The 23,493-nt window shown below is 43.1% G+C and overlaps 1 protein-coding gene across 1 annotated transcript in view; it reads right to left on the bottom strand.

The window, feature by feature from the left end:
• Positions 1-23,493, bottom strand: part of nrxn2a (neurexin 2a) — a 203,501-nt gene that overhangs the window by 155,925 nt on the left and 24,083 nt on the right. The window contains exons 2-3 of the mRNA XM_042708599.1: positions 15,252-16,510; positions 6,422-6,442 (exon numbers count right to left, since the gene is read on the bottom strand). Coding sequence (XP_042564533.1) covers positions 6,422-6,442; positions 15,252-15,969 — 739 coding nt within the window. The 5' untranslated portion in view covers positions 15,970-16,510. The remainder of the gene's footprint in view (positions 1-6,421; positions 6,443-15,251; positions 16,511-23,493) is intronic.

The raw sequence follows: 23,493 nt of genomic DNA, 5'->3' as shown, positions 1-23,493 counted from the left end.
AAGGTAGAAAAGAGCAGATTACAATATTGCTATGGCGTTACAGCAACGTGTAGGGGCTTATTTAGGCAGTATTATACAAGATGCAGTGATATATATATCACGAAGATTCAATAAGGATATTGAATGGTTATCTATTTTACCTTGTATGATATTTTTTAGGATATTTTCACATTATCAAATGCCTCAAGTCTTTTCTCACTTTTATCACCTTTAGTCTGGATCGTAAATTTTGCATAATCCAATACTATATCAGATCAGATATAATGTAAAAGAAAATGTGAATGGAATAGAAATTGGATCTCTTGGCTTGAAGAAGAACTAATAGTTGGAATAGAATCTGGATCTCTTGGCTTAAAGAAGAACTAATAGCTGAAGGATTTGGAAAGGAACCATTGGCATAGATGGAACAGTGTGAATATTAGTATTTTAGAATAGTGCTCCTGGTCAAAATAGAGAGTCAATCTTAAAATCGTAGGTAAATCTGTATAAACTGACCACAAAAACAATACAAATAAGGAGATCTAAATTACAGAGAAACATCCTATCCCAAAAAAATTGAAATATAAATGCATACATGTCTAAGTGTAGGATAGCTTGCTCCCTCTCTCTCTCTCTCTCTGGATCTCAGTGAGATCAAAGCTTTACAGGTTTATCAATCAATCAATTTGTTTATTTGATCAAGAGAGACAGTGTACATTCATGAACATTAAAATGTAAATGCACCCAATTATAGCCAAAAGGCTAGTTTCCATTGGCAGTCCCCCTGCCAGAGTGAAAAAGGCTATACAACCTAAAAAAGGCATTAACGTATTTATCAGGTGATACCTATTCTTATCACCACAGCTGTGTGTTTGTAGCCTATATCGAAATGTATTTAATCTGAATTAGACTATGATGGAGGCTATATCACTTTACAGATAATCTTTACAGTCGCAAGGTCATCACAAGACCCATGGACAATTATGTCATTGCAAGGCAAATTCAACAGAGACAGCACCTAGATTTATAGGGCTACATTTTCTGGGAAGATGTACGGCAGTACACAATTTATGAGGTTTTCACACTTTTAGAGATAAAGGCATATATAAGTTATAGGGGCTCCCTCTGATGGGGTACTTTGCTTTTATGGTTTTATTAAATTCAAGGGTGCTAATGCCTAGCTCTCTCCTTCAGAAAAGTAATCAAGCTCCGCACCCAAGTCCATTTCCAAACCCATCAGCTTCAGGCGTTGGTCCTGATGCAAGAACAGAGTGTGATTACATCAAAAAGCTTAAGCGGGCCACTGTTACTGCGTCATCAAAAGCAAGGCATGTGAAATCCACACATTGAACACAGACTCTTCCCTTGCTTGTGCACACATATGTACACGAAGCCTGATGTTGTGGAGCCCTCGAGATGCGAAACAGGGACATGTGCTGCGTCCGTCGTGGTAACAATACTGTCTTCAGCCAGCTCACCTGACGGTCTGAAACAAATAGCTGGACACACGGCTAATTAGATGTGATGCCATGCCACCAATTGCCACTAATAATGTAATGCATTTTCTTTATAAACATTGGCAGATGAAAGACTGGACTTCCACTCCAGAGAACCGCCTGACGCCTGCCGTCCTGCTGCGGACGTCTGAATTGAAATGCTGCAGCCGGGCTGTGTTGGCATAGCAACTGGCTCGGGTGTCTCCCCTAGCGTGACGTTTCCTCTACAGCAAGCTCTCCCCTCCCCTCTCCTCCACACTCCTGCACCCCCTCCGCCATGTTCTCCTCACTCACTCGATCATGTGTGTGTGTGTGTGTGTGTGTGTGGTATGCAGCTCTACATGAATATTTGATACAATAATTGTCTGTGTAAGTGGGTTTTAATGAGAAGAATATATCAGTATGTATAGCATAATAGACATATCCTAGTGGTTTTAATGCGAGCTATTATGGGAATGACCAGTTGTATTTCTCAGCAACTGACCCCTGGCTTAGAGGCATTACAGGCTTTTTTTTTCATTTGTCCTTTATACCATGCCAGGAAAAAGGGCACCAACATGAATTTGTTTAAAGGATTTGCATAGCTTAATGCAGCAGCTCAATGAACAGCTACTTGCAACACATGCATGTTCTTCTCAATAAATAAGCAGTCAAAAACTTTAACAATAAACACTACAGATGAGGCCAAGCAGTTCGTTTTGACTGACTTAACAGACCACAGTGACTGAAGACTGACATGTGTGCTGCAAATACAATAACTACTGTATATAAACTGATATCATGAAATATAATGGAGCATCTTACATGGTAATACAATAACTACTGTATATAAACTGATATCATGAAATATAATGGAGCATCTTAGATGGTAATACAATAACTACTGTATATAAACTGATATCATGAAATATAATGGAGCATCTTACATGGTAATACAAACAATTGTAAAACACATATACATATAATACGATATGCCTTCATATAACACATACATCAGCAAATATAATCTCCAAGATTTGTACAGGCATTTCTATAGTCCAATATATTGTCACAGAAGTATATACATCAGTCACAGAAGTACATACTACATATCATCCATATTAGTATACACTATACTGGTATACACTAGTATATTAGTATACACAGTCAGCATCTTTCATTCGAAGTGAAACTGAATTTTGCTGAAAAAGATTTTTTTTTCTCTCTTCATCACATTTTTTGGCTTACCTATATCTTTAATACATATATTATTTAATACCTGAATTGCACGGCTTTCAAACTGCAGCTGGGCTATCACCGCCCTCTCAGTGAGCCAGCTGAACGAGGCCGCGCTTAGCCCAGCATTGTCCTTATCTGACAATACATGGGAGGGATCCTGCATGAAAAACCCACCAGTAATAAATGCAAGGCTAAGAGAAAGAGAGCCTTTATGTGTCAGCCAAGCAGTGCAGAGCCTAGGGCCAGTGCAGAGCGCCGGGCCTCCAGAGTGCCCAGCGGTGGCATTGATTTTCTCCTTCACACACTACATACGGCTCAAACTGATGGGGGAACAAACGCGAACATCTCATAGGTGGAGCCCTCGCCCGTCTGCTGAGCATCTCCACCCTGCTCCATGTGTGGCGCTGCCGTGGCACTTCAACCCAGGCGGAAATGTGTCTCTGATATCATGAGACCAATCTTGAGGTCTGATGGAAATCCACTAAAAACAACTCAGCTACGATGTAGGACTCGTTTTTGTGTTTGACGTCGCCTCACGTTATTTACATTTCTCAGTTACCTCATGAAGCTTTAGTCAAAGACAAATTGCAAATAATATATATATATATATATTTTTTTTAGCCCAGACATATTTTGGTCGTGTGATGATTTGTGGTTATGTTTAAAAACTAAAACATTTATTATACCGAGCCACTCATTCTTCAAACACGCTTGTGGCTATCTCTAAATAATGCAGTTTGACTGGGAAACTTATCTTATGAATACCGGCGCCCGTGTACGCAGGCAAAAGCAGACTACAGCAGCACAGCCCTACACAGCCGACGCGGGACTTCATTAAAATGCTGAGTAGGGTTGCCCACGCCCTGACTCCGAGTCCCTTTGAAACTCCTAAAGGAGATCATTTTGAGCCGAGACTACGCCAAGGTCAGAGGTTGGGGTGGTGGGGGGGAGTGGGGGCGACTGATGGCTGTAGGACTGATATGCGTAAGGAGGGGGCTGGGGTCATTCCCGGGATGACACAGGGCACTGACGATCGTCATATTCCCAGAGGTTGAGCTCTCTGCTGCAATGCACTGCGCAGACTTCAACATTTCACTTCCCAGGATGTGAAACGACTTGCATTTACTGTGGGGATCCGGCGCACTGCGCTCAGCATGACACGGGCATTAATGTTGAAGTCAGCAAAAAGAGGAGATTTTCCACAGAGGCGGAGAAACTGCTATGTATGAATACAGATCCAGCCTTTAAAAGGGGGCCTATTAGTTGCCCTTTTGCACAGGTTTACTCTTCAGTATCAGACATGGCAGTGTTTGTGATGTCTGCAATGTATTATGATTTTTCAAGAGATATTTAACACACCGCGTTTAGAGTCAGCACTGACAAGATTGCCATTGTATGTGCAGTCTGTTCTTTAGGAGCAACTCATTAGGTAAGACTGAAAGACTGAAAAGTGAAATCTGTACTGGTGTCCTTGTGTGCACCAACTCTCAGCAAAGTTTCAGTCCTGAATCAGCCTTATAGTCGGGTGTGACCCTTAGCAACGACAAGGACCAGGAGCTGTAAGAATAGAATAACAAATGGCCACTGGGAACATGCAGTGTGTTTACAGAAAATGACAGAAACAATAAATAATATTCTTCCTGAACTTGGTGCCACCAGCCCCACCGGACTAGCCTGGCTGAGTCAGGATCATTTTGGAGGTGCTTATAATATAATAATATTCTATACTCTGCCTTATATGTAGCTATATTCTTCCTGAATTTGGTACAAGCAGCCACTCACTCACTGTGCCCCACTGGAGTTACCTGGCCGAGTCAGGATCATTTTTTAAAGTGTTTATATGTGCTACCACTTAAAAATACTATATACATTTTACAAGTTGTTTCCAATTATGTGTGAAATCCCAAGCATCTTGTAAACATTTTCATGCCTACCTGATCTCCTTTGTGAGCCCACCCTGTAATCTTGTAATACTCTATTCTATTGTGTTGCAGTGGGGGGGTTTTAGGTTGCGATTGCAGCGTTGCACTTTGGGTACCACTGAGGACTTGCTGTCAGATGTCATATTACATGGAGGAAAAGAAAAAAGAAGGGGTTGCCTTGAATAAGTGTCATCTTTGTTTTCCTGGATGATTCTGCTATGGAAGGGAAACACTGACATGCTTTGAAGGCTTTAATCCAGTAAGGACTCCAATGCTTTCTCTCTCCCGCATGTATCCTCAAAGAGAGTGCCTTTTGATGTTAGCAGAGTCTGAGCTAGCTTGCTGGCTGGCTTCTGACAGAGGAAACGGGTGGCGATTAAAGGCTGGGTTTAAAAGCAGGCACTCTGAAAGCAAGACCTTAGTCAGCAACAGACAGACAATTGGGCAACAGACAAGCATAGATCTGGATAAAATCAGCAGGGGGGGGGGTAGTACAAATTGGGGAGTTTTCACAAAGCTGTGTCAGAGAAAAAAAGACTGAACATACATTTTTTGTCACAGGACAAATATGGAAAAACAACAGAGCTAATGAGATATCAATAGATCACACCTGTTCCAAGGGAGAAAAAACATTATTTCCAGAACCCCGCCTAATGTGGCTAAAATGGTCCTGAAAGCACCCTGAGCTCTGATGACTGAGATTAAAAGCTTTATCATCCAGATAGCGTGCAAACAAACGCTATATTATCATGCAAATTAGGGTGCTTTCTTTCCAAAACAAAGATAGATGACAAAGATAGGCCTTCCTGCAATTATGGCGAAAATTAAAAACGGGAAGAAGCAGATCGGTTCAATTTGAGCTTCAGTCTGGGCCTGTTCTAACACTTGTACTTCTGCCAAGACATTAGGAGGTGTCAAAGCCTTGCCCTTCGGGGGAGTCATGCGAAAGCACCGTGCAGCTTCCGACTGCAAGGCCCCAAATGATCTCGCCACAAGCAGCGTGCTGGATGGCATGGAGGCTTTGCAGCGGCTGTGCCAGCTGCCTTAATCCCAGCTACGGTTACACTTATTCAGTCTAATTCGGAAACGGCTCCCCCCATCCCCCCCCCCCCCCCCCCCCATCCCCCCATCCCCCCCCCCCTTTCCTAAGCCGCAGAGCTGGATCCCAGAGCCTGTGGCCCTCCACGCTGCAGCTCAATCAGTTCTGATTCGGGGAGCTGAGCCTCCCCATCTCGCTCTGCCACAGTCCCGGTACTCACGTGCGGAGACACAGCTCCGGCGCTCACGCCAGGAGAACACACCACTCTGAGCCGCCCCATCTCGCTCTGCCACAGCCCCGGTACTCACGTGCGGAGACACAGCTCCGGCGCTCACGCCAGGAGAACACACCACTCTGAGCCGCCCCATCTCGCTCTGCCACAGTCCCGGTACTCACGTGCGGAGACACAGTTCCGCCACTCAGCCACTCACGCCAGGAGAACACCCCACTCTGAGCCTCCACATCCATAGATTAGACATAGAGATAGAACTTTGAAACATATCTTCAGACATGTCCACACACGCACACACACACACACACACACACACACGCACACGCTTGCGCACACACACACACACACGCACACGCACACGCACACGCACACGCACACGCACACGCACACGCACACGCACACACCTACAACCTACAACCAATAGCTGGCAGAGAGGCAGTTGTGTCTGGGGCAAGTGGTAGTGCTTGTTGCCATGCCCTTTGCCTACTTTGTATACAGCAACTAAACCCCAACGAAGACATAACACAGGTCTTACCTTCTAACACCCGCTGGAGAACTGCGAAAGAAAGAAAAAGAGAAAGACATGATTAATTCAATTCCAATGTAACAAGAAGACTGCAAACTTTTATGGACACATAATCTATCACCTCAACAAACACATTTTAACATTATCGCTCATTTCAATAGCAAATACATCAGACCAATTATTGTATAACAGTATTAATTAATATTTGAAATGCACTGAAAAACAAATGAGGCGCATTTAGTCAAACAGTAAGACCTCAAGTGATTCTATATAATCTTTTGCAGAAAGGTTCTGGACTACGTAGCCACACAACATTCTGACATGCATATTTGTACAGGAGTCATTTCATGCGTCAGTAAATCAACCTGTTCCAACAACGAGACCTCTGGGGAGGAAAATATAGAATTTAGAAATACAAGCAGCCCAATGTGAGTCTTAAAACGGGAATTTAAGGCGTTTTAAGAGTCTTTTATGAGAGCCAAAACCAATTTCAGCTGTTTTTGCCGACAACTAATACGCAATCTGTCATCCATACACTGAAGATGAAATGTTCTCTGCTTAGGTAAGCTACACCTGATGTCTTGAAAACAGTGAATTTAGGCAGCACATCAGGACTGTCCAGATCAAGATTGGGTTTACCAGCCTGGGAAATGAAATCCTACTGCTATGCAACAGGACTATTTCTGATAGTAGTATGACAATGACAGATTCTAATCAAAATTGGGTTTCATGTAAGTGTATTCGAATGTGTGTGTGTGTGTGTGTGTGTGTGTGTGTGTGTGTGTGTGTGTGTGTGTGTGTGTGTGTGTGTGTGTGTGTGTGTGTGTGTGAGAGAGAGAGAGAGAGAGAGAGCATGTGTGTGTGTATTTATGTGCAATGCATTCACTGTTTAGGTTACTGTTTGTGTGTGTCTCTTGACATCCATGTGCAGAACGTTAGCTTGTGCAACAGAGCCATTCCCCCTCCTCTTCTAGCCAACCATCTCAGGGTTAGAAGTCAGGATGAATCAACAGCCATGTCTGCGAGCTCATTTAGAAGGGTCTGGGGAGAGGTTTGCCCTACAATGTGGGCATGTATTTGTCTATCTGTATGCATGGTCCGTATGTTCTTGTGTGTGTGTGTGTGCATGCGTGTGTGTGTGTGTGTGTGTGTGTGTGTGTGTGTGTGTGTGTGTGTGTGTGTGTGTATGTGTTTGTGCATGTGTGTGTGTGTGTGTGTGTGTGTGTGTCTGTAAATGAGTGTGTGTTTGTAAATGAGTGTGTGTGTGTGTATGTGTGTATACAGTGTATGACTGGGTGTGGAGTGAGTGAGTCAGATCTCCACTGCATCTCCGCTACATGTTTGTGACGAGCGTGCCATGGTGATAATGAGGTGAAAGTGGCTGTGAAAGGGGGTATTGTGAAGGGATCCAAGGGCTGGAGGGCACACGCACGCGCTCGCTCGCGCTCCTGAAGCTAATGAGAACATTCCGCTCCGGAGTCACATTCAGGGAGCCTACCAACGGCACAAATCACACGGGGAACAAAAGGCGTCAGGGATGCCATTTTACCCAGCCTAATTAAAAGCAGAATTTAAGATGCTATCGAATAGAAACCTCACACTAGCGGGATAAAAATAACAACAACAAAAAGCTTAGAGGAATGACAGACATGTGTCTCCATCATTAACAAGCTTTTTCTGTTGATCTATGGAGCCGACTGTCGGGGCCCCCGCACACACACGCCCTCATGAATGTCTCGCCAGAACATGAGATACGTACACAAATGAGCATGAACAACTGAGCACAAGAGGGAAAAAGGAACATAAATTCTGTGCAAATGACTGCAGAGGGACGGTTAATCTCTCAATCAGGATGTTTGTGCTGTTGCTTGACAGAGCCGAGTGTTTCGGGCCATGGTAAACTATCCAACCCCTCGTAAATCACAGGGGGTTATTTAACCTTTACAGACTCTTTTCAGAGGCTCAGAGAAAGCCTGTCACAGCAACAAAGTCCCAGAGAATTGTAATGAATTTCAACCGAACTCAAGAACCAAAAGCAGAGACAAATATGGTGGAACTGAATGAGTGAGAGAGGGAAAAAAGCACTCCATTCAGCTGCCCTGTGAGGATGAGGGCTTCAGCTCTTTTATGTATGAAGCATTTCTGTTGAGGAGCACAAGACCATTTCTGTCGAGGAGAATCTCTTTGAGTTCAAGCTATTTCTTTTTTGTGTGTGTGTGAGTTTGTCATGAAGCCCTACCAATGGAAAAAGAAAAAAAAAAATGATTGAGGGAACCCAATTAATGCTGCGGTTAAGGGAGTAGCACCGCTCTGTAGCGCTAACGCTAACTGATGTTTAACAACAAATCAAAGGCAGAGGCAAATAGCTAACACACGCTGCTCCGTAGACCAAACCCAGAAATCTGAGGCATCTACACAGACATGTTTTCTCCTGAGGGCGCAGTCTGCACAAGCAGCAGAGGCACGACATAAGCTGTTTTGATGTTGACTGTGGTTGAGAGAGACCCTCAAATTAAAGATATCCCTAAAATCCAAGATATCCACTGAAAACATATTAATATATCTGTTAAAGTAAAGTGAACACAGTTACTCCCTTATGGTGAAAATGGGCTGCTGTTTTTATAACAGTCAGAGATGCTTTCACGACTTACGATATGTGCTCTGCTTGGAATTAATGAATTCTAGAAGGTATTTTGCATTTCAGAATACCATTTCAGTATCACTGTCTTTCCTCTCCATACCACTCTCCGTCTCTCGCATGAATATGCAAAACATAATGTGAGAATGCCACAAGCAGAGGCAGCCATGTCCTTGAGTTAGGATTCTGGTATCTCTGAGAGTACCCTTAAAGGTACAGTTCGCAATTCTAATCCTATACGCTTTTTGTCGTACTTAGCAAATTGCTCTAGCCTGGATACCAGACCGAACTTAGCCCCGCCCACACATTTTTTGGTTGGGAAGTTCGGTCTGGCATTACTCCATTGAGGAGAAATTATCTGCGGACAGACATTGCCGTACCAATCAAATTGTCAAGGCGGGCTTTATACGATGATGGACAGATGATCGACAGTAACGTAACCAACCACGTCATAAAAAGACGCTTGGTTTGAATTCGTTTACAACAAACATGGCTGCCGCTGGAGAGCTGAAATGTATAGATTCGAGTTCATTTAGACATTGACAGTGCATTCATTTTGAAAGAGGAACAGAGAAACGCGATCAAGGCATTTGTCAATCGAAAAGATGTTTTTGCCTTCCTTCCTACGGGATCCGGTAAAAGTTTAATTTATCAGCTGGCCCTGGTCACATACTACATTGTTCTGATTGGTTGTAGGTAACCAATTGAGCGAAGAGGCATTTTTTCTCCTGGTTCGGTTGAAACATGCCCCATAATCACAGCCCAATGGAGCGATATCAGACTCATATTCTGACTAGAATTATGAGTATGACATCGTCAGGCTAAAATTGCTCCTCACAGTGCTCTAGCTGTCTGTTCAGTGTTTGCACTCAAAAACAACAACTTCAGGGTTGGTACACAGTTCTGTTTCTGTAAATGGGAAACAAACAAATAAACAAACATAGTGGCTCGGACCGAGCCATAAACAATCCCAGCCAATCAAAACTGTTCTTCAGGAAGGGGTGTTTTTAGATTGGCTGTTGAGCTGAAATAGCAACAACCTTTTGCAAAACTGAAACTGAATAGCGGGCTGCATCTTTAAAGGTCTTAACATGCAGCAACTTTGTTAATCAAAAGCAAGGGAGTGTGAGGGGAATCTCCGATTAGGTCTTTTCATGAGGTAATAGAAATGTGTTACAAATGACCTTGGAGGAAGAGACTCAAAGTGTGTACTCTTGTTTCAGAATCATTAAAAACAGCTCCAAAATCATTAAAATTCATGTGATACACTGAAAAAGATAGCTTCTGGGTGCTACATAGCTATCTAAGTAGATATATATCAATCTTAATACATTTCTGATGTTCAATATAACATGTTCTGTGAGATTTTTCCACTTTTTCCTGGAATGTCACAGCCATTTTAGTTTGAGCAATTATAAACGCAATGGAGTGGCGAAAAAAGAGCAATACAAATGTATTTAAAAAAAACTGTACAACATTTTTAGCATACCTGACAAAATTCATATTTCATACATTTTCCTGAACATTCTACAGTGTCAAACTGATACAATGGCCCAAACAGACAGCATTGTTGAGAACCTGTCCAGTGAAGCAGCTCGCTGTGGTGGGTGGCACAGGCTTTTCTCTGGTGGCTAGGAGACCTGGGCATTGACTGCAGACCTGTCAGCTAACGTGCTAACGTGGCTCTATCTAATCTTTATGTAAAACACCCTTTATGAAGGTTTGGTGAGACTATACACCCTGACAGCTTTCAGTACAGCAGCTTGCCTGGGGGAAATTGTATATGGGTCTGTCCTCACAAGACGAAGTTAGCACTTTTCCCTGTAACTGCTTCATCTAAGCCCAGGACACTCATTTGTAAGAAATCTGGCATACAAAGTGGACTCTATTAGGAGTGCAGGTTAAGGCAGAAGTACTGGGCTTCGTATGGGGATCTGCAGAAGTTGGTTGAGCTCTAGACCAACTCTCTTTACGTCATGCTAACTTCTGCTACAGCCACATATCACAGGTTCACTCTAATGCATTGCATTGCATTCAGGTGCCTCTCAGTAAAGGTTGGGACTGACAGATGTACCTGGATGCATCAGGAAAACCAGGACAGGAAGTGTGCACATTGACCTGCTTTAGGGAAGTACAGCACTGGCTCAACTGCTGCTCCTATAGTGAGCGCAAACTGCACTAAGGGCAGAGGCTAAATCAGGACCAATACAAAAACACAGAGGAGTACCATCATATGAACTGCATTTGTATAAATGCGCAAGTACTGGACAAATAAAATGCACTTTTGTGTACTCTCCGTGGATATTTTTTTCTGGATTATGGATCATTTATGAGGAAGTGGGAGGCACTCTGAACAGACGGCAGCGAGCGCACGGATGACCTATGACCTATAGATTGCTGAGCGTATATGGAAGGAGTTTAATGGAGTGCCTTAATGGAGGCCGTGAGGCTCAGGGGAGGCGGGTATTAGAGGTCAGGTAGTGTTTTGATTGGGCGCTGAGTGCTGGGCCGCAGCTTTTTTGCACACGTTTCATGTGTGCATCAGATATCATTAGCCAAACAGACACATGACGCTCATTTGAGAAGGAAGACACAGGCTTGATTTATTGCTTTCCCCCTTCTTTCTGCTCCGGTGCTAGCAGGATTAATTAGCTGTGACAGCTCTCTTAGCCAGGAGGGTGAAAGCTAGCAAAAGAGTCACCTGAGGGGGCGGTTGAACACACCATCACATGATTGTAGCAAATTGCGGTTGATTTGATAACATTTATATGTGCAGTACTTAGATTTTGCTTTATTCACATACTTGGAAATGTTTTATTTCAGTAATAAAATAAGCTTTGAAAACACTGATTCCTTGAAAATAAATTGAATTGGAATAAATCAAAATCAAGTTGACGGACTGGAGTTTATTTACTATAATTTGAAAGAAAACATTGTGAGCATTTCATCAAGTCATCTGAATTCTGGCACACTGTGTGGGCTCCAGGGAGATGCTCCGCGTGCCTCGAGGTGCCAAGTTCTACACATCAGCACTGAGGAAAGTCTTGGGACTGAAATGTCTGTTTGTCCTCTTGCAACGGTTTCTGCACTCACTGCACTTTCTGCGCCTTGTCACCACAATAAATGAGGACTTTGCATAACTGATCTCAGCATTCTTTTGTATTTTTTTGGCCGCCATATGGTCGCTGGCTCTGATGGGTGTGCTGATTCTTTTGCCGATACGTTTGTGTGCAGCTCTGTGGTAGAGGCCAGCGCGGGAGGAAGTTTTCAGTCTCGCTCCTGTGTGATCCTGTCCCACCCCCTCAAAATATGGGAGATTTTGTCCTGCTCCATCCCGAATCTTTCACGTTTTGTCCTGCTCGTCCCGCATATATATTCCCGCAGGGGAACGCTAACGTAGAACGATGGACTTTTCAGTCCCACTCCTGCCTGCTCCTGTAAAAATGTGCTTTACGTAAAAACCACCAAACTTGCGCCTATTTGTGTAAAACATACTGTAAGTTACTTCTCACTACTTCATAACATTAACATTATGTACTTTAAGAACAAAAAATCTACTTGTATTTCTTTTCATACAATTTTATATTACATTTAGCAGGAGTCTTCTTTCTCCCACTCTCACACAGCAGTTTCTACCCACCTGCACCCACACTCTGCAATCAAAATGAATCCCTCTCAGCACTATTTCCTGCTGGGTCCTGCAGTCCTCCCGTTACATTTACATTTACATTTAGTCATTTAGCAGGCCTTTACTCTGTGATCTGCCAGTCTAACTGAACGACATCCTCATCATCACCATGTCCAAACTTATCCCGTGCTAGTCTGTTACATGCAAAAACACCTGTTTGCATGCAGAATATATACTTAAATATGCTGTTATGTCTTATTGCTGAAGAACACTCCATGTCATGCTACTGTCATGGAGAGACATTTGGCATTATGTGTCTCTATGTAATAAACAGCCAGGTTTGATTTGCTAACGCAGAGATCACCTGTTGTGATGCTCTTCTAGACAGGACAAACCACTTTAAAGGAATCATGGTGATATTGGTGACATTATTTGAGATAGTTGCGGCCTAAAATTCTTGATTTCGAGGGAGCTTTTCCAAAAAGTTCAGATGAAAGTTGCTGTGTTTTTAGGTGTTTGTTGCGAATTTTCCTCTTTGTAATCATAATTGAGTTATTTGTTGAAAAATAACTGATTAATAAACAAACATTCATTCATCAAGAACAAAAATAAATAACCTTGCCAATATGCTAAACAAAAGATTACCAGGACTACACAACGTATCCACAACACAGTGCACCTGTTGGCATTACAGAAGGACCATCAGTAAGACTGAATAAAATGTTATGAATGTCTCAGCCTTCACATATGAGGGGAAAAAAACAGCCTGTGTCACTATGATCTGTCTCGTCATCTGACGTCCTGCCTGCGTTTCTGCCGTTCTCATTCTATGTGTATCAATCTGTTTTGCTATCCTTGTTTATTTATTTTATCCGTAAAGTTGTTGATGTTGTTCAATTGCATATATTAATTTAAAGTCATCCAATTTCAAGTCATCCATTCTTCAACACTCGCTGCTACCTTATCTTCAAACAGAAAGTAACGTTAAATCTCCATGGCAACAGCTCTCAAGGGTTTGGATAATAATCGGATTTATTGTTTCCTTCATTATTCACAGCTAAATAACATAAGGCTTTTTATTTAGTTTAATACACGAAAAAGCTATATCTGTTTTATAAGAAAGGTAACCTTAAATGACTTCCGTTGTGATCTGGCGATTTATAGAAAAAAAAAAAACTTTATTTATTTATTTTTTTATTTTTTTAAATGACACGATCTACCACCATAAGCTTTGCGATCGACTGGTCGATCGCGATCGACGCATTGGACACCCCTGATGTACACACATGGGCGGTATTGTGGGTTTTACGGGATGATCATTTTGATTTTGATGCTATCTAAAAACGATTTGCGTAACACTGCAATCTCCTTAATGAGCTGAGAAATGACTCAGTAAAGTAACCTAACCATTCGGGACTGTATGTTAAAGATGCTCTAGACAGAACATTAATACATTATTAGTGTTATAGACAGTAACAAGGCGAAAACATCTACTGTTCGTCACCAGCCAAAAATTGTCTCACAAGCCGTAGAAAAATAAAACAAGAGGCTTAGCAGGGAGCTTTGGAGTTTCCTTAAGCTATAGTGATGGAGGACAATGACGTCTAGTATTGCATCAGCTGACAGTTTTATCTATTGATAATCGTACATTCCTTTAAGAAATATTCACTCACTTCTTTTGTTAAGATTTGTCCAACATCAACTAACCCCTCCTTTTACATCCAAGTTAAACCGTTTCAACTTTCAGCATCACAGAACATCAGTACAGCCTCACACAACTCTTGACAGAATATCAGTCCTTATTCCGCTTTAATGAAATAAATGAGACTAATAACAGACTTGTTTACACTCTAGCTCAGCCTATTCCTACATCTAAAGCCTGCCCTTCTGTTCGGATCAAATAAACATATCTTAAAGAGATGTTTTGCTGATTTTTTTTTAAATATCCATATATGTTGGCTCATTATTTCAGACAGCTTTCATTCTGTAGCCAGCATCATTTACTCTTCGCTTTGCTATGATGCATGACAGTTTTATTGCATTCAGCACACACAGACTAATTGATTAGTCATTTGTAGCAACTGCAGATTAATCAACCATGAAAAATCAGACTTGTGCACCTCCCTCACTAAGTAAAGCACTGTGGAGAACTTAACACGATATATATATTGAGCAGTAGTTCAAGGCCCAGATGCAAAAACACAGTGCCCACGGGCCCCAATCCAAAGTTGTAAAGAGGAATTTACAAAATATCACTCACTGTATACTGAAGGAGAAATATGCAGAATGTACTGCACTGATTTCATGAATCATCTTTAAAAGTCTAACTTAAAGATACTTGGGTGAAATTAACTTAATGTTAAACTTCAGTAAGTGGCTAGAACGCTAAATATATTTAAATATATTTAAATTATATTCAAACCTTCTTCAAATCTTTAACACTTTAAAGCATTCTTGTTTTCAAAACATTAAATTTAGGTTGTTGTTAAGCCAAACAGACTTTAGAAGTACAACTGTGTAAATATTGTCATCTCCATATCTCACAATACACACAATGTAGTCGTCCCACTCACCATCCGTGCAGTATTTGCCCTTGTATCCAGTGTTGGTGCAGTCGCAGATCACTTCTCCTTCATGGATGGAACAGTAGCCCCCGTTGCTGCAGGGGTTCTGTTTCAAGCACAGGTACTCCAGGTCATTTGTGACACTCTGACTATCCAGGAGAACAGGCGGCGTCTCTCCCAGCTTCAGGTTGGCAATCAGGCCGCGGAAAGGGGGCTCGTACTTGACCGTGCTGGACGTTAGAGCGGACAGGCGAACATCCGGTGGGATCCCGCCGACAAACAGGTCGCTGGCCACCACCATCTCGCTGCGCTTCGACTTGGCCTCGGCCACCTTGGCCTCGGCGTCCACCACCAGCATGGTCTCGCGGTAGTTGCGCGTGAGGAGCACCCGGTGCCAGCGCTCGTCGCTCACGCGGGTCTCCATGTGCAGGGAGGCCGGCTCTCCGCAGTGGATGGCGAAGCGCAGGTGCAGTCGGCCGTCTGCGATCAGCAGCTCCAGGAAATCGCAGTTGCCTCCGTCGTCCAGGTACAGCACCACGGCCTTGGTGATGTTGGTCTTCAGCGTGAAGCTCAGCTCACCCGATGCTCCGGCCTCCCACGGGCGGTAGCGTGCCCACTGGCCTGGCACACCCTCAAACTCGAGGGCCACCGCCACCGTGGCCATCCAGAGGAGCCCCAGCAGGGCTAGGGGCCTCAGTGACCTTCCAGCGGACCTCCACCTCCTCATCGTCGTCAACTTTTAGGCTTAGTCCTAATCCCCTTTTTTATGTTCCTCTTCTTTTAATCCACTGCACTGGAGATTTACTCCCAGTGCTGCATATGAGTGTGTCTCTGCCCTCACAAAAATAGGTCTGCAGGAAAGAGGCTTCTATTCTAAATCTTTAAAACTGAGCAGTTTCTTTAGAGTCTATTCTCAACGCTGATTCTCCTCTGATTCTCTCCATTGGGCAATGCTAATGAGCTTTCCGACGAAACCTTGCCGTGCCAAGGGTAGACTGAAACGTCGTTTAGAATCAAATTTTTGACTTGAAATATGGTCGCCCCCCGCATGATATTCTTCCAGTGGACGCATGTGTCTATATTTAAAGAGGGCAAAATTGCTACAAGCGCTTATATCTGGGTTGTTTTGCAGGCAGCCGATCAAAAAAACGTGTGTTTGCTTCCCATGTCCTGTTTCATCTGAAAATAAGCTCCAGAAATGGTCTCCTGAATCTGTGGCACCATCAAGCAGACATCATAGTCAGAAGGTAGCCATGTGGTCAAGGTATCTGAAAGACATAAACAAGACAGGTTTATTTTTTTCCAACACATTTCTTCCAAACCAACCAACAAAGCACCATATGGTCATCACAATATGTTCTACATGAAGAGGCAAACCGCAAAAGAAAAACGAAATATATTTCCACAGTCCTTTACTGTTGTCCTGTACTGAAACAATCATTTGGATCTTTCAAAGACAAGGCAGGGAAAATGCTTGAGAAATATGAGAATAGCACTGATATACAGTGTGAATTCATGATCATATAGCATAGCATAGCTTTTTACATCAGTCCTGTTAACAAAGTTGCAAGAGAAGGAGTAGTATTATGTTAAATATCAGACTGGCTGAGATTCAGATGTGAGCCAAAGCTCAGAGAGAATGTTAAACCCGTATTGAAAATTCACAGTATTGGTCAAAGCTGACCTTCAACAAGCTTTCGCAGGAGAGCCATTAGAGGCGGTATGAAGCTGCTAGCCTTGTGACCTCAGTCTGCACTGCAAAATACCGTCTGAGAACCATTAGTGGATAATCACAGGAGCTGCTTAGGTAATGATAACATCTAAAAAAAACATCTAAAAAAACCAATATAGCTATTCATTAAGATATCAGTATTTATTCCACAAATAGTAGCCTCTTTTGAGTCTATGAGAATCTGCCTCACCAGTGAGCTACACTCAGCCTAGACATACCTAGACAGCCCTGCTCTACAGTAGCAGTTATGCAGGCAGGAAAATTAGGCAAGATGTTGTTGACATCCAATATTTCCAATACCAATATTTCCCCATTCTGTCTCCTTCTGTCATCTTCAAACTACAGAGTAACATCTAGCCCCACGAGACCATTCACTAGACTGCACCCTGACAAAGCATGTGAAGAAGAATAAATATAAAAACACCCTGCAGGTGTCCATGTAAGTCCAGGTGTTTTTCTGAACAGATGTGAGGGAGCGCACAGATCAGCACTGTCAGACTAGTTTCAGCTTTTTTTTCCGCAGCTTCTGGCGGCAAAATGAACAGAGTAGCCATTTTACACAATAAACATCCATCCATGTGCATTGACTGATTTTTTTTTTTTAAATAAACGTTCATACTTTGGAAATGTCCATACATAAGAAGTGCCATTATCTCAACACCTACTAACTGTTTGGGACTGCACTGTTAGCATTGATCCTGTTAGCAACCAAGACAAATCTGGGCAGAGAACGAAAGGCAGAACAGTATGGACTTCCAAATGTATCCAGGTTAAAAGAGAGGCCGCTCCTGCTCCGTATATTTCTCTCCGGCTCATGTTTCACTGGGGTCATTCACATCCACATTTGTGTGAGTGTGTTTGATCAGACCACACTACAGTGGAGCCGTCTTCAGCCTTCTCTGTAATTAATACCCCTGTGTCAGACTACTTGTCTGATATGATAGAACTCCTGCATATGGTGTAGTAATCTCTTAAAAATATCACATACAGCTCAAAACGTCAAATGCATTCTGCAAATAATAAAATGATAGCTTCCAGTGGAGCACTGGCAAACATTCCCCTTAATCATCGTGAGATTGCGACGTCTTTAAAAGGCAATGTTTTTCAATTTCTCATCTGAATTTTCAATGGGAGCCATGCCACGATTATACTCACAAATGTGTAATTTGGGACTAATCATAATGCCTATTTTTAGATGTTTCATATACACATGATGGCTATACGCACTAGTACTTTCAAGCTCCAGACAGCCATGTGCAAGAAGGGGACAGGAGAAGAATAATTTTGCACAATAATTGGAATGAAAAATTGCTCAATTTAGAAGGAATGGGTTGCCGTAAATGACAACGCACCGCCACTTTAAATGCTTTGTTTGGCAGACGGAGGGTTTTTCCCTCCCTTATCAACGTCTAATTTAAGATTAAGGACTGCTTGGTTTGCTTTGAGATAAATATGAAATCTTGTTGAAGCCACGACGATGTTCATTTGAAAGGAATAGCTCGGTCTTTCAACGCATAAAGATGACCACTCCATATCATTTACCTATCTTTTCCTGTCATCCGCCCAACAGCCAGAGTAATGAGAAAGTCAACCCATCACTTCAGCTCCTCCATGGGAGTGAATGTAATTAAGTATGGAGAAAACCTTCATTTTCCCAGAACTGGTGTGTATTGCAGCAGGTGCCCTGTCCTTCCTACACATTATGTGATGAATAATGGATTTGAAATCTGGATTCCTTCAAAATGAAGAAAGCTCCTTCCTGTATTGCCACAGGATCTCCAAAAACAAGCATGGAGAGAAATTGGGTTTAGAGAGAATTTCGGGTAGTTTTGATCAAATAGTTTGACCTACCCTCATCGTCGTACAGGGAGAACGTCCACCCAGAACTATAGAACTGCAGCACCTAGCACCAGCTCTGTGTTGGCCAGAGAGTAGCTCTCGACTGCAAACGAGCGGCCTTAAGCAGAAAGAAGTTCCTGACTGGCACAGTGAGAAAATCATTATATGGACACTGTATGGCTCGTTTGTGATGTCAGGGCACAGAAATCCATGCAGACAAGGCTACAGTTTCTGCAGGATGGAACCTTGACGAGAGTTTGTTGATCCAGGCTAGCGGTAGCGGTAGCTCATAACAAAGACTAAGAGAAAGACAGAGTTATGCAGTAGATAGATTGATTTGTGTGATGGATATTTCCCACAGGTATCTAATTATGCACCAGTTTGAAGGCCGAGACCGGAGACTGAGATTAAGGATGATTATCAGTGGTAATTAGCAGTACCTGATCAATCCTTGCATCCCTATTCACCATTCTTCCTAAGCATGCTATGCATATGGGCCAGACACAAATCCACACACCCTCTCATTTGCCAGTCCCACACTTCTGTCTGAGCAGACGGTTCTATTGGCAGCCCTGCCAACCCGACGCAAGAAAGAAAAGCCTGAGATGAAGACAGAGTGAGAGAGAGAGTGAGAGAGAGAGAGAGAGAGAGAGAGAGAGAGAGAGAGAGAGAGAGAGTGAGTGAGAGAGAGAGAGAGAGAGAGAGAGAGAAGCTAATCTGCAGTGTCCCTTCACCTGGCTGTGATTCTGGTCAAGTTTGACAAGGTGTTTTGACTCCTGCGCAGAACAATCACTCGTCATTACACCGTGAAACAATGTCATCAGCCAAGTGTCCTTGAGCGCACCGATGCCTCTCTCCACCCCCACACAGGACGACGACGATGAACTGAGCAGACCTTTCCCCCATTCTTTTCCATCAAACCGCAAAATTAGTGAGGTGGATGAGTGACTTCACTTTAATCTGCTCCCAAACCATACCAAATCATACATTAAGTCAGGTCATGAGGTTTAATAATAGGATCAAGCGGGAATTTATTCAAAGCGGCACATGGTGAAGCGGCTCCATCTTCTACCATGCCTTCCTCTCAGGAGCAGCATAGCACAGGACTCACCACGAGAAATGGCCTTAGTCGCTGTTCAAGGTGATTACTGCGAATTGAAAGACACACGTGAGAACCAACCATGAATGTGTTGCAGCCTGTAAGGCATACATCTGGAAATAACACCTTCGGAGTCTGTTTTAACTAGCATGCTGTTCTGACGAATGGAACAGCACTCCTTCGTGGTCACCGTTACACACGCCTTCTGGGCGCGGCGTACATGTTCGAAATTAGAGCATATGCCGGTACACAATTTTAGCAATCAAGAGGCGCCTTTTGTCAAGCACATATTTAAAGATCACACTTCAATTAACACATTTATATCCAATTAGCAATCACGGTTCTGCTTGACATTCATTCCTCACGCAGCTTCTTTTAATTAACCGCATCAAATCTGCATGATTAAAAAAACAGTGGCACCCTCTGCCACCCACCATTATGAACCACCGTGGCAGCGGTTCCAGAAAAACCTGTCCCCCCTTCTTCTTTCACATCGGCGTTACAGGAGCTGAATTCAAATGCTCACAGCAGATGGATTGCTACTGGGTGGCTGCTCCCATTACATTTACATTTACATTTAGTCATTTAGCAGACGCTTTTATCCAAAGCGACTTACATATGTGCGACTTACAATGTATACACATTTTTACATTTACACTGATGGCACACTGCACATCAGGAGCAATTAGGGGTTCAGTGTCTTGCTCAAGGACGCTTCGACAGGGAATCGAACTAGCAACCTTCTGATTACTAAACGACTTCTCTACCACTGTACCACTGTCGCCCCAGTATATGTGTGTTGTACATATCTGAAACGCTGATGCCCCGTGTAACTAGCGGAGGAAAAAAAGAAACACCCAGATCCAAACAGAGGGTGACATCTGAACAGGCCACCGTCGCGGCGGGTGTACCCACTGCCGGAGTAGAGGGGCCATGTGTCAATTTAGCATTTATGTTTATTCATTCAGCAGACACTTTTGATTCAATGTGACTTACAGTAACGGGTGAAGTACACCTCGAGTGAGTGTGTGTGTGTGTGTGTGTGTGCTCCACGACCTGGTGTTTATTGTGCTTTTGGACCAGTTACGGACCGAGCTGCAGATTTATCACAAAAGTGCCGTGGCTGGCTTTATCTGTGGCACTCGGAAACCACTTCCAATCCAACTGTTTACAGCGACACTCCTGGCAACCGCTTTAACGGTGTAATCACTACAAGCACAGGGGTGATGATTCTCAAGTGCGCTGTAAAATAGTGTGGAGTGCAATACTACAATTCTCTTGCTGTTTTCATCAATTGTAAGATCAAAAAAAGTAACGGTGGCTTTGGACAGCTGGGGAAACAGGGCTACGGTGGACTTTCAGAGGAAAGTGCTGCTTAAAAGGCATTTCTGATACATATTTCCTAATATTTGATAAAAAAAAAAAAAATGGTCTTTGTTCATATTTTTATATATTTTCAGCTCTTTGGGTACACTGCTTATTTAAGATGCTTACGCAATCTAAGCTCAGAAACTTTGCACTGTCAACAAACAACTGGTCATTTGTCAAATTGTCCATGACTGAAGCTTCAGGCAAAGTTAGGGAAGTATTTGACTTCTCAACGTGCACCAAAATGCACCTCGGCCTTCCGTAATAGAGCGAGGACAACCCAAATGAACGAGAAGCACACGTACTAATGGATGTGAACGCAACCTTCATGCATAATTATTCCCTGGCAACTTTCTCCGATGCAATGGCAGGGTTCAGGGTAGTACAGGGCGATGCCATATCTCCCCGGAAACGTCCCCATGCATTTCACACGGGCTTTGAATGATAAAACAAGACTCAGTCATTTTCTTAGCCAAGTTCCAATTATAGTCCGCACACTTCATTATACGCCGCTATCTCTCCTTGGAGCTTTCCAAAGTCATTTTCAAGAACTCTGCTTTACCTATTTTGTAATTTCATGTCTGCTGTGTCGCAGTTCGCCGTCCAGTGTCTGTGTGGGCTTTGATAAGCCGTGTCTGTACCGGATATGCCGAATACTGAACAAGGTGGCAGCCAGTCCCCCTGCCCACTGATTGCCCTCCCCTGATTCCTCAAAATGTAGCTACCGCTGCGAGTGCTCATGAAAAAAAAAGGCCCAGCCAGACACATCCCATTCCAGTCCTTGCCCATTCAGCCCAGCTTGCAGACCAACAGGGCCTTTATGATTTAAAGCAATCGCAGTGGAATACGTGAGGGGCTCCACCGGGGTTATCGGACCAATCAATGGCGTCCGCCAAGTATAGCACTAGGGTTTCTGATGGTCTCATTTTCCTTCAGCTCTCGCTTCCGTCTTATAATGTTCTTCATGGTGAGAGGGAGTGTGTGAGCCCTTAAAACAACAGTGACACAATCTCCCATGTTGATGAGTGGCAAATTTCACTTTCACTTTTTTCACAGGCTATTTCACTTATGTTACAGACTTGCTCATTGTTCTTTTTTCGAAGGCCAGTGGCCAGCTAGCCCATTGCCTACAGTTCAGTCTGGCTTCTGGGCCTAGTCATGGGTATGGGTATGGATATGGATAGTGTTTACATTTCTTCATCCTGCTCTCTGAAACACTGCTGATCAATAATGACTTTGTAAGTCCCCATTTGGGCATATTTAAAGATTACCATCTAATTTACACATGGTACCACCCTTACCTGACAGGTGGTATCTATGCATAGCTCAATGTTTCAGGCAAGATGCATGTACGTGTGATGACGCGATTCTTAAGCGCGTCCTCACCGTGTCCTAATGGCGGACACAACCGACTTTCAGTATTCCTTTAAACGTCAACGGACACATCTACCATGCTTAATGTACATCCCTTTCATCTTTGCGGGCGTGTGTGAAAGCATAAAGGTGCACACCTACCACTGACACCATGCCAAACATTTCACTACACACACAAGTTACTGATGTTTAAAATCTCCGTGATATGGTCTGCATATAGCCCCGTCAAATCACTGCCATTCCGTTGTCATTGAATATATACTAAATGATGTAAAATAGTGTACCTACGTTACTGGTTCACCAAACGAGCTGGGATGAGTTCTGGTCGCCATTACATTTGTTTCCTGTATTAGGAAGTGCGCTCCCGTCCTGGGACGCATTTATGGTTTGGGCAGGTTCGCGAGGAACATAGTTTCTCCCTCGCGAATTCAATTACTTCCGTTATAAGGTTTACCATTGTGAATGTGATGTATACCTGCCATCATCATTATTGTGAAGGACTGATTGAGTTCAAATGATTATTGGTAGCATTTTAACTCTGTTTAATGTGTATTGTATTTCACCTGAATTTACCCCTGTGGTTTGAGCCTATGGTAGTATGGGCCAATTATGGGTAGTTCAGCTAAACGTTAAAAGGGTTGGCAAAGTAGTAGAAAGGGGCTTCTGTGGTGAGAATGTCGTTATATAAGAGTTTGTTAGTGAGCTAGTTGATGCTCGGCTGTATGGATTCCAGAAGCGTGAGGCTGATGTTTGCGCACAGCCTCAGTATAGAGAACGGGTATACAACTTTGTACTAGTGATTGTACATATACCATTTGTAAATATCTTTTTGTTTTCAT

Source organism: Clupea harengus, chromosome 8 (genome assembly GCF_900700415.2).
Source record: "Clupea harengus chromosome 8, Ch_v2.0.2, whole genome shotgun sequence".
Taxonomy (NCBI): Eukaryota; Metazoa; Chordata; class Actinopteri; order Clupeiformes; family Clupeidae; genus Clupea; species Clupea harengus.
The sequence above is the reverse complement of the archived record's forward strand: the minus strand, read 5'-3'. Positions and strand labels throughout refer to the sequence as shown.